This window comes from Colletotrichum truncatum (assembly GCF_014235925.2).
Source record: "Colletotrichum truncatum strain CMES1059 chromosome Unknown Contig_0007, whole genome shotgun sequence".
Lineage (NCBI taxonomy): Eukaryota > Fungi > Ascomycota > Sordariomycetes > Glomerellales > Glomerellaceae > Colletotrichum > Colletotrichum truncatum.
In genome coordinates this window covers 1,440,800-1,452,931 of record NW_027222404.1, presented here as the reverse complement: position 1 = coordinate 1,452,931, position 12,132 = coordinate 1,440,800, and the positions used below count along the sequence as shown (strand labels likewise).

General features: G+C 49.1%; 5 protein-coding genes across 5 annotated transcripts; 2 read left to right on the top strand and 3 right to left on the bottom strand.

Moving 5' to 3' along the window:
• Positions 1 to 442: 442 nt before the first annotated feature.
• Positions 443 to 2,038, top strand: CTRU02_210822 (MFS transporter; the record flags this gene model as incomplete). Its single annotated transcript, XM_036721936.1, has 3 exons — positions 443 to 618; positions 678 to 1,358; positions 1,420 to 2,038. The coding sequence occupies 3 exons, from the start codon at positions 443 to 445 to the stop codon at positions 2,036 to 2,038; spliced, it is 1,476 nt and encodes a 491-aa protein (XP_036586308.1).
• Positions 2,039 to 2,054: 16 nt separating this feature from the next.
• CTRU02_210821 (acetamidase formamidase) lies at positions 2,055 to 3,005 on the bottom strand (the record flags this gene model as incomplete). The annotated part of the gene is made up of 1 exon (XM_036721937.1): positions 2,055 to 3,005. One exon carries the CDS (start codon positions 3,003 to 3,005, stop codon positions 2,055 to 2,057), a length of 951 nt encoding a protein of 316 aa, XP_036586309.1.
• Positions 3,006 to 4,019: 1,014 nt separating this feature from the next.
• On the top strand, positions 4,020 to 7,022 carry CTRU02_210820 (het domain protein; the record flags this gene model as incomplete). Its single annotated transcript, XM_036721938.1, has 1 exon — positions 4,020 to 7,022. The coding sequence occupies one exon, from the start codon at positions 4,020 to 4,022 to the stop codon at positions 7,020 to 7,022; it is 3,003 nt and encodes a 1,000-aa protein (XP_036586310.1).
• A 445-nt stretch (positions 7,023 to 7,467) lies between these two features.
• On the bottom strand, positions 7,468 to 9,561 carry CTRU02_210819 (regulatory protein alcR (C6 zinc finger domain-containing protein); the record flags this gene model as incomplete). Its single annotated transcript, XM_036721939.1, has 1 exon — positions 7,468 to 9,561. One exon carries the CDS (start codon positions 9,559 to 9,561, stop codon positions 7,468 to 7,470), a length of 2,094 nt encoding a protein of 697 aa, XP_036586311.1.
• Positions 9,562 to 10,623: 1,062 nt separating this feature from the next.
• Positions 10,624 to 11,957, bottom strand: CTRU02_210818 (beta-lactamase family protein; the record flags this gene model as incomplete). The annotated part of the gene is made up of 3 exons (XM_070205517.1): positions 10,624 to 11,062; positions 11,099 to 11,388; positions 11,439 to 11,957. The coding sequence occupies 3 exons, from the start codon at positions 11,955 to 11,957 to the stop codon at positions 10,624 to 10,626; spliced, it is 1,248 nt and encodes a 415-aa protein (XP_070060760.1).
• Between the last annotated feature and the right edge of the window lie 175 nt (positions 11,958 to 12,132).

Below are 12,132 nucleotides of genomic sequence, written 5' to 3'. Positions count from 1 at the left end.
GGTGTTATCTGCAACATCATGTTAGGTGGGGGGGGAAGTCCCCCCCGCACACGTCAGGGGTCGGTGAAGACCTCCGATCTCAAGGGCAACCATGCCATAGCGCATGTTGACCTCCAGCCAAGGACATGCCCTCCGCATTTTCCCCCACGATGTTACGTTAGAATTCAACGATCCGTCTGCCCATGCCTGGATTTTGGGGTCGTCAGGAGATAGCCTCCGGTCTATTGGAGCCTTATCCGTTCAGCAGGGTCTAGTGCAGTGTTTATGAAAGATAAAGTCGACCTCTCCCTTCTTGATGTTAACGTGGGATCCTGCAGGAGAAGTTTTGGTTCTGGAAAAAAAGAATTTATTTTTTGCGAGTCCAATTGACCTGCGTGTTCGTGCCAGCAATCACCACGACTTGTCTTGATTGTTGCTGGAGTAAAATCACTCCTGTCCTGCGATGACAACAATCTCAACGGCCGTCGACGCGCCCGGCGGGGCAGCAGAGAAGGGACTTGGAAGCGATGTCGACCGTACCGAGTCGAACGGCGGCACGACGGCGCTGGAATCCATTGATCCTGCGGCGGAAAAGAAGCTCCTACTCAAGCTCGACGCATTCTTCGTTCCGATCATCATGTAAGAATCAGTCCCCATTTGCCTTTGGTGAGAGGTTCCATACTTATTTTCAAACTCAGGCTCGTCTATCTTACCTGCTTCCTCGACCGAACCAACATCGGCAATGTCAAGGTGGCCGGCATGCCTGAAGACATTGGTGCCTCCCCTCAGGAGTTCTCGACGGCTATTTCCATCTTCTACGCAACCTACGTCGTCTTCGAGCCGCCCTGGACGATCATGATGAAGTGGATGACCCCGCGAATCTTGCTCACAAGTCTGTGCGTCATTTGGTCGCTGTGTACCATTTTCTCGGGCTTCATCACGAACGTTGCAGGGCTCTACGTCGTCCGTTTGATTTTGGGAGCATGCGAGGCCGGCCTGTTTCCCGCGCTGAACCTGTATCTCACAATGGTGTACAAGCGAGACGAGCAGGCGAAGAGGGTTTCGTATCTGTTTGTCTGCACGGCCATTGCGGGCGCCTTTGGCGGCTTACTTGCGTATTCCATCCTGAAAATGGATGGCATTGCTGGATATGCAGGGTGGCGATGGGTCTTCATCATCGAAGGCATCTTCAGCGTCATCATTGCGCCCATCATCTGGTGGGGACTGCCGAACGACCCCGGCAATGCGTACTTTCTCACTGCCGAGGAGAAGCAGATGATGAAAGTACGAGCGATGCAGCGTGCTCAGTACATGGGCAGCGAAGACTTTAGCTGGGAGGAAGTTAAGATTGCTTTGTGTGATCCGAAGCTGTATCTCAGGTACGTCGCAAAGCCTTTGCGTATTTGTTTAGAATATCCTGCTGACTTTTGTTTTGAAAAGCGGTCTCATCCAATTCTGTCAAGACATCCTCCTTTACGGATTCAGCACTTTCCTTCCCTCCATCATCGTCAGCATGGGATACACGAGCATCGAGGCCCAATACCTTAGTATTCCCGTCTACATCTTTGGCGGTATTGCATTCCTCGCTGTGGCGTACGTCTCCGATCGCATGTGTATCCGTGGTCCCTTTGTTCTTCTGGCCAACATCCCTGGCATCCTTGGTTATATCCTCATCATCTGCCCGACTAGCAATGGCGTCAAGTTCTTTGGTACTTTCCTGTGTGCCGTGGCGGTTTACAACGGTCCTGGACTGAACCTGACGTGGCTCAACGTCAATATTGCGCCGCATTACCGTCGTGCCACGGCCATTGGAATGCAGCTTGCCATAGGTAACTCTGCGGGTATTGTCGCGGGACAGATTTACCGCACGGCGCCGTATCTGCTGGGCAATGCCTTCTCAGTCGCGGCGTTGGGTCTGGCGCAAATACTGGTCATTGTGAAGTGGCTATACATCCGCCGCTGCAACGAGATGAAGAGGAAGATTGCAAGCGGGGAGATTGAGGACAAGCGAAAAGTGAAGACTGGTGACTGGGAATTGGATTTCCATTATCATTTGTAAATAAAAAGTAGATAGACTATACATCCTCAAAGATGGAAAATGGAATGCTGGCCGAGACAGCAAAGTTTGGCAAGTCTACAATCTCGGCGATTTTCAAGTCCGCCGCGATGCTGCAGAGCATGTATGCCTCCTCCTTCGTCAAGTCCTTTGTTGAAACCAGGTATGCAATGAGGGACCTCATGGCCTTTTTGCTTGCCTCCAATAGGTCTGAGTCGATACCAAGAACAGCATACACGGCGAGATCAGATTGCACACTCCCGTGTGATGAGCCGCGAGTGTCGTAGTGCGGACTTGTAACGTATGGCATGTCTTTTCTAACGTTGAATCGCAAGGTGGCCTTCATTGGCGTCTCGATCGCCGTACCGCAGATTTCGCCGTCTCCCTGGGCTGCATGCCCATCACCACAGCTGAACAGAGCTCCAGACACTCTTACAGGAAGATAAAGCTTTGTGCCCTGGGTTATGTGTTTGCAGTCTATATTGCCTCCTGTTTCGAGAGGCGGAATGGTGGAGAACTCGCCGTCTTCAGCTGGTGCTACGCCCGCAACGCCCAGGAATGGACGGAGGGGAACCTTGATCCCTGGTTTGAAAGTAATAGAGCTGTCGGTGTTCGACCACGTATAGTGTTTTAAAAGATGTGTATCCGGGAATTCCGAAGCTAGGAGGCCAAAGTTGGGGAATATCCCCGTGAAGCCCCATTCGCCTGTCTCGAGCGAGAGGACCTCGATTTCAAGAACATCGCCGGGCTTGGCGCCCTCTATGTACACTGGTCCGAAGATGGGATCAAAAGTTGCAAGATCTAGACTTGACAAGTCGGACGTTGTGGAAGATGGTGTTACTTGAGCGCCGGAAGAATCAAGGAGATCAAATGTTACGATCTCCCCTGGAGAAACGGTGCAGACTGGAGGAGTCGAGTTGGACCATTTTAAGCGGGAGGTTGAGGGTCCGACGTGGTGTTTGCGTGCCATTGTTAGCGAAACACAATTACCAGTCAAAGAACTGGATGGTTGTTTTGAGAAGAACACTGAGCAATGAACATTAGATTTGTCAAGCGAAGAATTATGATGAAATCGCTTATCAGTCTTCCAGAATGCGGGGTGCGGAATAGTGACGTAACAATAATCCGATGGAGCGCTCTTATTGATAAATTAGAAGCCACGGAGTTCTAATGGGTCTTGCACATTGAATACGCTTTTCAATACTTGCGATGAGGACTCTTAAGGTTTCTGGAAGAGTTAAGATACTTTCATGTGGCAATTATCTCAGACATTCAGCAGTTAAGTCTTGACAATCTCCCCCACAATGCCAATACAGTTCATGCGTCTGCGCTATCCATATTTTTTCCCTTTGATTGTCTGAACTTATTTGGACTGAAGTTACTTACCATTTCGAATTAGCGATGCCTTCAGTGAAGTAAGGTTGTGTTGACGGTAAACAATTGACTCCATCTGGGTCAATTCATTTGGCCAATGGTCATTTTGATTGAACCACACATTGCACCACGCCAGGCTTGGACAGGCCATTCACCTCAACAAAATGTCGCATTTGAGCTGACATAGACTCATATTCACTACTTACTTTTTCTCAAAAACCACAATGTCAATAACCTCAGCTATTTGCTACTTGTAACAGTCAAGCTACATGTTTCTTACATGGCACTAATCACTTGATGCTAAAAACAGATATCGTAGAAGGATTTAATGCATCTTTGGCCAATCAGACCTCGCTCTGTAGCAACATGCCGTACGGCGAGAGCTGAAGCATCCGAGCGAATCACCGTCTTCGAATCTCTCGGTTGGATGCGAAAACAAATGGGTCGTGGCTGTGATCCACGCTTACGGCCTGGTCTGCTAGCGTCCGGAGCCTTGTCTTGCGACTTGTTCCATCTCCAGCTACTGATGCCATCTCACACATGAGCATCAGCTGTCTTCTCTGTCGTCAAGGCTCGCCCTTATTCTCTGCGCTTTTCGGCTGTGACGACAATGTGGCTCATTAACACTGATAATCTCTGCCTCGTCGGAATCCAGGGAGATCCCAAAGAGGAATATGCAATACTTTCCCACACCTGGGGTGGAGACGAGATGACATTTTCAGCATACCAAGCTTTGAACAACACCGGCAGCTCTGGAATCCCCTTCGCCCCTGAATATGCAGTGGCATCAACCGGCATCACTATCTCTGAGGGCTATAGAAAAATAAAAGATGCGGCACAGTTGGCCAAGAGCCAGGGGCTCAAATGGCTCTGGGTGGATACCTGTTGCATCGACAAGACTAGCAGCGCAGAGCTGTCTGAGTCCATCAACTCCATGTATCGCTGGTACCAGAAGGCCAAGGTCTGTTATGCCTATCTCTCAGACGTTCAGTCAGCCACTTCGAATGACCCTTCTGAGGCGGCATCGAGCTTTCGAAATAGTCGCTGGTTCACCAGAGGATGGACCTTGCAGGAACTTATTGCCCCCAGATCTGTCGAGTTTTATGCCAGGGACTGGTCCTTCATCAACACGAAGCAAGCCGATGACAGCTCTTTCTGCCATATTCTCGCCCAGATAACCGGCGTCAATGAGTCAGTACTTGCAGGAGAAACTCTTCTAAGTGATATTAGCGTCGCAAACAAAATGAGATGGGCCGCCTCAAGAGAAACAACGCGGCCAGAAGATATGGCGTACTGTCTTCTCGGTATTTTTGATGTCAATATGCCGCTTCTCTATGGCGAAGGAATGCGGGCATTTGTCCGCCTCCAAGAAGAGATTCTGAAGGAATCCGATGATCAATCGCTATTTCTTTGGGACTTTCCCTCGGATGGTGAACATGCAGCGGACACTCTCTTTGGGCTGCTCGCACCCTCACCCAGCGTCTTTCTCCAGCCAGACTTGGATCACATTCGCCCTCTTCCTCCTTCCGAATCACAGGAGAGCATACCTGCAACTGCGACCAGCCAAGGACTGAGGACAAGAATGCTTTTGTTTCCCGTACATCCCGAAGCAGATGAATACTATGCGATGCTGGATTGTATTGGCTTCAGGTCTCATGAGCCAGCAGTTGCATGGAGCCCCTGTCTCATGTTGAGGCGATTGTGGGGTGACCAGTATGCACGAATTACTTCAACACAAGGTTCCATAGTGCTGTTCCCTCACGATAGCTTTGACGAGAGGAACGGGACTGTCGAGAACATATACGTGAAGCAAAATCCCTTTTACGCTCTGCCCGAGGTAACAGTTCGAAGCAGGAATCGTGGTGGGGATAGATTAATACCAGGATACCTGGGGTTCAAAGTGGTTGCTGCGTATCCCCCAGAAAGATGGGATCCCGTTCTTTCCATTATCAGAGCCAAGGAGCCTCAGTCGGGGCATGCCCTGCTCGTGCTCCGCTTTTCTTCTGATGAGAGAAGCCTTATTACTACGGTCGACGTGTCCGTCGGACTCCGTCGCGTTCGAAGGCGATGGGAATTGTGCTATGAGAAACACGCATGTGTTGGCGATAGCCTACAGCAGGTTTATCGTGATATTGCCAAAGGTGAGATTGGCTCAGAGACAACTGCACACGACTCAAAACGTCTGTCGTTTGTGAGAGTTGATACCATAGAAACCGTAAGACGTGGGCGACGGTTTATCCAGCTGGAGGTCTCTGGCGCAGTGGAGCTGGATTCTAAACTAGCCCTGAACACCAAGGCCTTCTTGCCCGAGACTGAGAGTTTTTTTAGCGAAATTCGGAAAGTCACTCAGAGTTGCTGTTTCGAACCGCAGTGGTCTTTTGACTGTTTTCCAGCTATGCTCAATGTAGTCAGAACCAAGCCAGCAGACCTAAGAGAGCCGTTAAGATCCAGCAAAACAATGGACGAACTCCAGAACGTTGTAATCGATGTTCACAGGCCATATGCTAGTTTGATTCAAGCTGTCCGGGCAAGAAGAGAACGAGAGATCATAACGTTGATCACCAAAGATCGCAAACTCCTTGAGTCTAGAACAAAAGAAATGGATGATTTCAGGCCAATCCATTGGGCAGCAGCCTACGGGTACCTAGATATTCTCAAAACCCTGACGAGGCTCGGTGCTAGCCAAACCAGCCGAACGAGAAGCGGATATATGGCGATCCATCTTGCGATAATGAACAATAACATTAACCTTGTTGGGTACTTGTTGGAGGATGAGGCAAGCATGAGGAGAAAGACGGTACCAGACTTCTTGCACTCTCTTACAACCGAAAGAGAAGAATCCGTCCTACATCTGCTTGCAACCCCGGTTTCGACGGGTTTAGCGAATCAGCGAATATGCAAAATAATCGACCTGATCAGACAAGACTTTGGAGACAATGGAAATTACTCATTTCCGCATATAAACTGGCTAGGCGAAAGTCCGCTTCATCGTGCAGCGGCCACAAGTAACGCCCATGCCATGGAATACCTACTAGACATCTTAGGACAGCGCAACTTCATCGACAGGCCGGATAATTCTGACCGCTCGATGATGTTCCATGCGGCCTGTGGTGGAGAGGTGCAAATCATCACTCGACTTCTAAGCCTGGGGTCTTCGTTAGACCTGAGTGATGATAGAGGGAGAAGCCCGCTTCACGCAGCTGTCATGGCGAATAAACCCGAGGCCGTTAGCACTTTGCTCGCCTGCGGCGCGAACCCAAACAGCGTTACCCATATTGCCGGCCTGACACCATTGCACTTCGCATGCTTGTATGGTTTCTCCGAATGCCTGGGAATGCTTTTGGAATGGGCAAACATGAACCAATGGACAACTGGCGACATCCGTATGCAGCCTTTACACATCGCCGTCGCAAATAGCCACCTTGATTGCGTATCCGATTTACTTGCTGCTGGGTGTGAAAGAGATAGCCGTTGCAACAGCTATCTTGAGCTTATGGCGCCTGGGTATGGAGGCTTACATGAAGCGAATTTGGTTTTGGTGGGAGGTTTTGTGACTCCAGCGCAACTTGCCACCAAGCTTGGTTTCGAAGGTATGGCCTCGATATGGGACTAGAAACAGAAGCTGGAGCTTTCAATTAGCGCTAATGGTACTGCGCTTTGGATACTGTTACTTAAGATATTGCATAGATGGGAAGATCATCGGTCCAGTCTTGCCACGTAGTCTCTTAGGCTACCGTAATATGAGCTAAGCACTTCTTTAGTTGAGTGCGGTACTATTAGCTTGCAAATTCAACTAAACACGACGATATCTGATCTTTTGAATGAAAAAGACCCTGAATAGCTAGCTAGCTCTTACGTCTGGGACTACTTCTGCCTCTACAAATGATACTCGGTACCCAATTATCTGTTATCGGGAAATAGCATTCAACATTCTCTGCTTTCTAAATAATCCATCGACACTTTTAGAGTACATGAGCTCTTTCCTAATTATCGGGCGGACACAAGAGAGTGCCAGTTGCGGTACCAGTTACACATAACCCTTCATCAAAACTCTCCTTTTAAAAAGCCGCCACCTGATCAAAGAAAACAGATTCATCAAACACAGGTAAGCGGCCCCCTCTGTTACATAACTTGAGCCTAGACTGTTCCAAACCGTTGCCCAGAATCTTGGCCACCTGTCTAGCCAAATCGGACTTCCGACCCAAGTACCACAGTGCCTTTACACAATCTTCGCAGCGGATGAACAGGCTCTCGCCGAAGTCGTTGTTCTGGTTTGCTGTCTCTTGCAGATTCTCTGCCTCGTCAAGAAGCGATAGTGCTGCCTTGGTGATCGACCTAATCAAAACCATGGTCCAAGGCTCGGTGAGAAGAGCTCCCTCATTCGCAGCGTAGTGATAACCCGTCAATTTTCCAACTTCATCATTGCGTGGTGTCGATACCCTTGCAAGGTCAGACACCATTCGGTTACTTGCTTTTAGTAAACGACCCATGAGATTCGTTTGGACTCGTTCACTGGCTTGAGCGGGACTGCTGAGGCCTTGATCATCCATCAATTTTACAAGATCGGCCAAGATCATTGCAGCCAGGAGCCAATGCCCCAAGAGGCAGACATACCAGCTCTGAACCTTTGAAGGAAGGGAGTTATGGTATTGAATGCAATCCTGGAAAAGAGGTCCGTACGTCATGTTCCAGTGACGGTATACAGCCAAGGCATCTTGAATAGCGTCCTCGATAGTCTGGTTTTCGGCCCCTTGTGAAGACAATGTCTGCAATCGAGTAATCTTTCTGAACAAGAGAACTTTGACAGGCGCAGCGTCACGAAGCTCTCGCGAGATATCCTCTTCATGGCAAGGCCATCGCAACGGCGAAAGCTTCTGTGTCTTTTTGATAATGACCTGGTCATTCCAATGCTCACTCGACTTTCGATCCTGAGGGCTCTTGGAATCGTCGATTTCGGAGCGGTTGATGACTTCTTTGCTTTCCTCGTCTGATACAGTGACAGGCCTCTCAGTCATTGCCGCAGAAAGCGTGTCGAACATGACAGCCAGCCAGAAAATCAATTCCATTGTCCTCCTCTCTTCAGATCCGGCCTCCTTTTTGCTTGCGAGCTGATTTGTTTGGGCAAGTTGAGTGCCAATTTTTGCTGCTTTTCTGTCAAAGGACCTCACTTGTCTTTTTAGAACGTTGAGCCTTCGGGCCGCCCGTTCCGTATATGTATGGTGCTCACATCGCCCTAAGACCTCCTGAATCTTGGCCATTATTCCAGTGTTCTCTCCTTCGTAAACGCCTATCGGATCGACGAGATTGTATTCTTCCTGGTTGGTTGCATACTTCTGGGTCAGTCCGAAGATTATTTCCGCAAATGCTACCTTGAAGCAATCAAGATCTGCGCATTCATTCAATAGCTTGCGAGCTTGGTTCCAGAAGGTCATTTGCAGAGTGGCGTCAAACTCATCGCCAAAACATTGTAGATCACTTTCTGGCAAAGCGGGAGAATTGTAATGTGACTGGCTCCTTCGGCTACCTTGGGCCCATTGAGCAGTGAATGCCATGATGGCAAGGTGAAGCGCTTTTGTAGCCTTTTGGTCTTCGACTCGGCCTAGCGGTTTTAAACCAATGGAGCTGAGGGACTTGTCAAGCTTCAAGACACGGTGGTAAACCCTGTTTGGAGGGCTCGGTTTCCATGCTGCGGTAAGGAAGTTGATGTTCTCCGATGACCCAGACAATTCAAGGTAAGGACAGTTTTGTTCTGTCAGCCAACATGAAAGTGCGCCTTCCATGACATCATGGTAGAGCTTCATGAGGTTGTCTGTCATGAGTCCGTTATTTGTCCGGGTAATAATCTGGTGGTTGAGAGAGAATTCAGAAACTCCTTCAATGTAAGGGTCGGGCTCGTTCCGCCCCATCCATGACCTTTTGCGAGCCCCAACGGCGGCCTCTGTTGTGAACTTTCTACGCAATCCAACTAATGAAGACTCTTGTGCAGAAGGAGTTTCACTTTCATGTGGCCCTGGTATCCCACACATCGAACCGTTCGATAGAGATGTTGAAGATGATTCGGGGATTGGGAGTGAGTAGTTATCGGCAAAAGACTCGGTGCTTACGGTCTCATTGGATGGCGAAAGCATAAAACCGTCCGCCGTTGGCGCCATTAATGGTTCTGAGAATAGCGACTGTGTGCTTGAGCTCCCGTCATGAAAAGGGACTGTGTTGTTTGAGCCCAACAGCTGAAATGCATCATGAGGCATCTCATCCGTTCCTGGTAGGCCGGAAGTCACATCGACATGTTGAAATGCTTTGGGCCTTTTTCGGCTGGGAATGGGATGCTTCTCGGAAACTGATGACTGCCTCCTCTCACGCATCTGATGTTGCTGCGATCGGACCCAATTGAAGGTACAGCTTTTTCTGGTCCTCAGGCAGTTTGAACATGGTCCAGTGACGTCCTGCCAGTCTGATCCAGGAGTTAGTTGTCTGTTATTTGCTGTTTTCGTGCAAAGGTATCAAACTTGCCAGTGTTCCACTGTGTTTCTGTGTCAAGACACAATTGAATATCTCTTACTGCGCCAGCATCGCAAGCCCTCTTGCCTTTACGGCACTGGTCACAGCTACTATTCTGTCTTCTCATTGTCGCTGACGATCGCTCGATGAACTGCTGGTGGATGTTTTGCTAAAATGGTAAGCTGGCAGCTATCTTCATGGCAAGTTCATGTAAGCAAGAAGAGAGCAGCCACCCTTAAAGCGCGCCCGGTCGTCCCCAACATCCCCTCTTGGTCACACATGATTTCTTGAACCATCCAAAACCGTTTTCACACAGGGAATACCTTGTCAACCCCGCGTTTTAGCTGCAGAAAGAAGCGGGGCATTTACGGCTTGATGCTCCTCCAAACCCTTTTGAATGCCTGCAGACTAATGGATACAGATCTGGAAACCCATCATCCGATGACAAGTGCCAGCTGAACCCTTGGCGAATCGACAAACGTTCATAATGATATACATCTTTTTAGATAGCCGACACATGGCCCATACAATTTATCTTTAGGATCCCAGATTCTGCGAATGTTTCTACCGTCAGTGGCACATCAGTACTGAAGCTTAATCAATCGCTACCCAAGATTGACACGTGTATTTCGATCTAACTTTCACTTTACATGTTTGCCAGTGGTATATTGCTTTCAAGACTTGCTGCGATTATGGGTATAGGTTAGCAGCCTCGTCTAGTTTCCAAGTGCCTTGTATATCGCTGTCTCAACTTGAGCCCATAGACCCATCACAGATGAATCACCGAAGGGCAGAATTTGAGAGCAAATCATTCCAGCGACACCATTTTCCCTATCACACCACCAGAAGAGATTTGGAAGTCCTGCCCAGAAAGCCGTCTTGTCGGACCGCCCCGTTGGCCCACCAGTGATCATGAACGTCAACCCCCATCCCTGCGGGGGGTTCCCGGGGACAGGGTAAAGGTCAGCAAGGGGATTGGTATACTCCGGCTTTGCATCCGGAATTCCTGCCCTTCCAAAGTTGGGGAACTTTGGGATCTGATTTGTAAACATCTCATCTACTGTTTGCTTCTGCAAGATGCTTGCTTTAGTTATGGGGCAAGTTCCATCATTCAGGAAAACAGCCAAGATGCCTGCCACCTCGATGTTAGCTTTTCTGCGCTGACACAAAATGACAGATTGTAACTAACGCGCGTATTCCTGCGGCTTTGCGAATAATCCCGCTCCACCACTGTTAAAGGTGCCGGCAACTTCCTCCTCTGATTGGACTACCAGAGGACGATGATTAGGATGGTCCCTAGTGATGATCTTTCCATCAGGCTTCTTGTAGTGCATGTATGCCAGGTGATCCTTCATTGAAGGCGTTGGGAACATGTTGACGTTTTTTAGCCCAAGCGGTTGGCAGATGTTTTTCTGGATGTATTCATTCAGAGTTGTGCCCGTGGCTCGTTCTAGAGCAATGCCGGCCCAGTCGATACCAATCTACTCTGATGGTCAGAACAATGCGAACGATGGCAAGGCGAGTTACATACGCCATACTCCCAGTTCTCGCCAGGCTGAAAAACGAGGGGTTGCATCATGTCTCTAATACTGCCCGAGAACTCCTCAACCCCAGCTGGGAGACTCCACTCGCGAAGTCTCGGATCAAAAAAGGTGTATCCGAACCCAGCAGTGTGCGTTAGCAGCATGCGCAGTGTGATTCCTCGTTTCTTCTCCTCCAGTTTTCCCTCAGAGTTCAGAACCTTCACCTCTGCCAGCTCGGGACACAGCTTTTCAAGATGATTCGAATCATCCAGTTTGAGAAGTCCTCGTTCCACTAATTGCATACACGCTATCCCAGTCACCATCTTGGTGCAGGAAGCGATCCAGTAGACGTTTTCAAGGTCCATGGACTCTTTTGACGAGATCCCACGTTTACCAGCAGAATGAGCAAATTGGTCACCATTCCGGTCTACTACCACAACTGTCGTCCCGGGGATACTATTCGAATCAGAGACAGCATTGTCCACAAGCGTTCGCAGCTCATCAGCAACTTGAGAGGAGAGAGACATGATTCGTATGTGCAACAAAATGACTTGAATTAGAGTTCGAATGAGTTCGTAGTGCCGTGGTATTGGGATTGGAATGCGATGAACGATGACGCGGAGAGCTAGACGCAGTAAATGAGGGCGCTAAAGTCTTCACCCGAGGTATTGCTTTTAAGTCCAGCTGAGTTGTTTACATCGG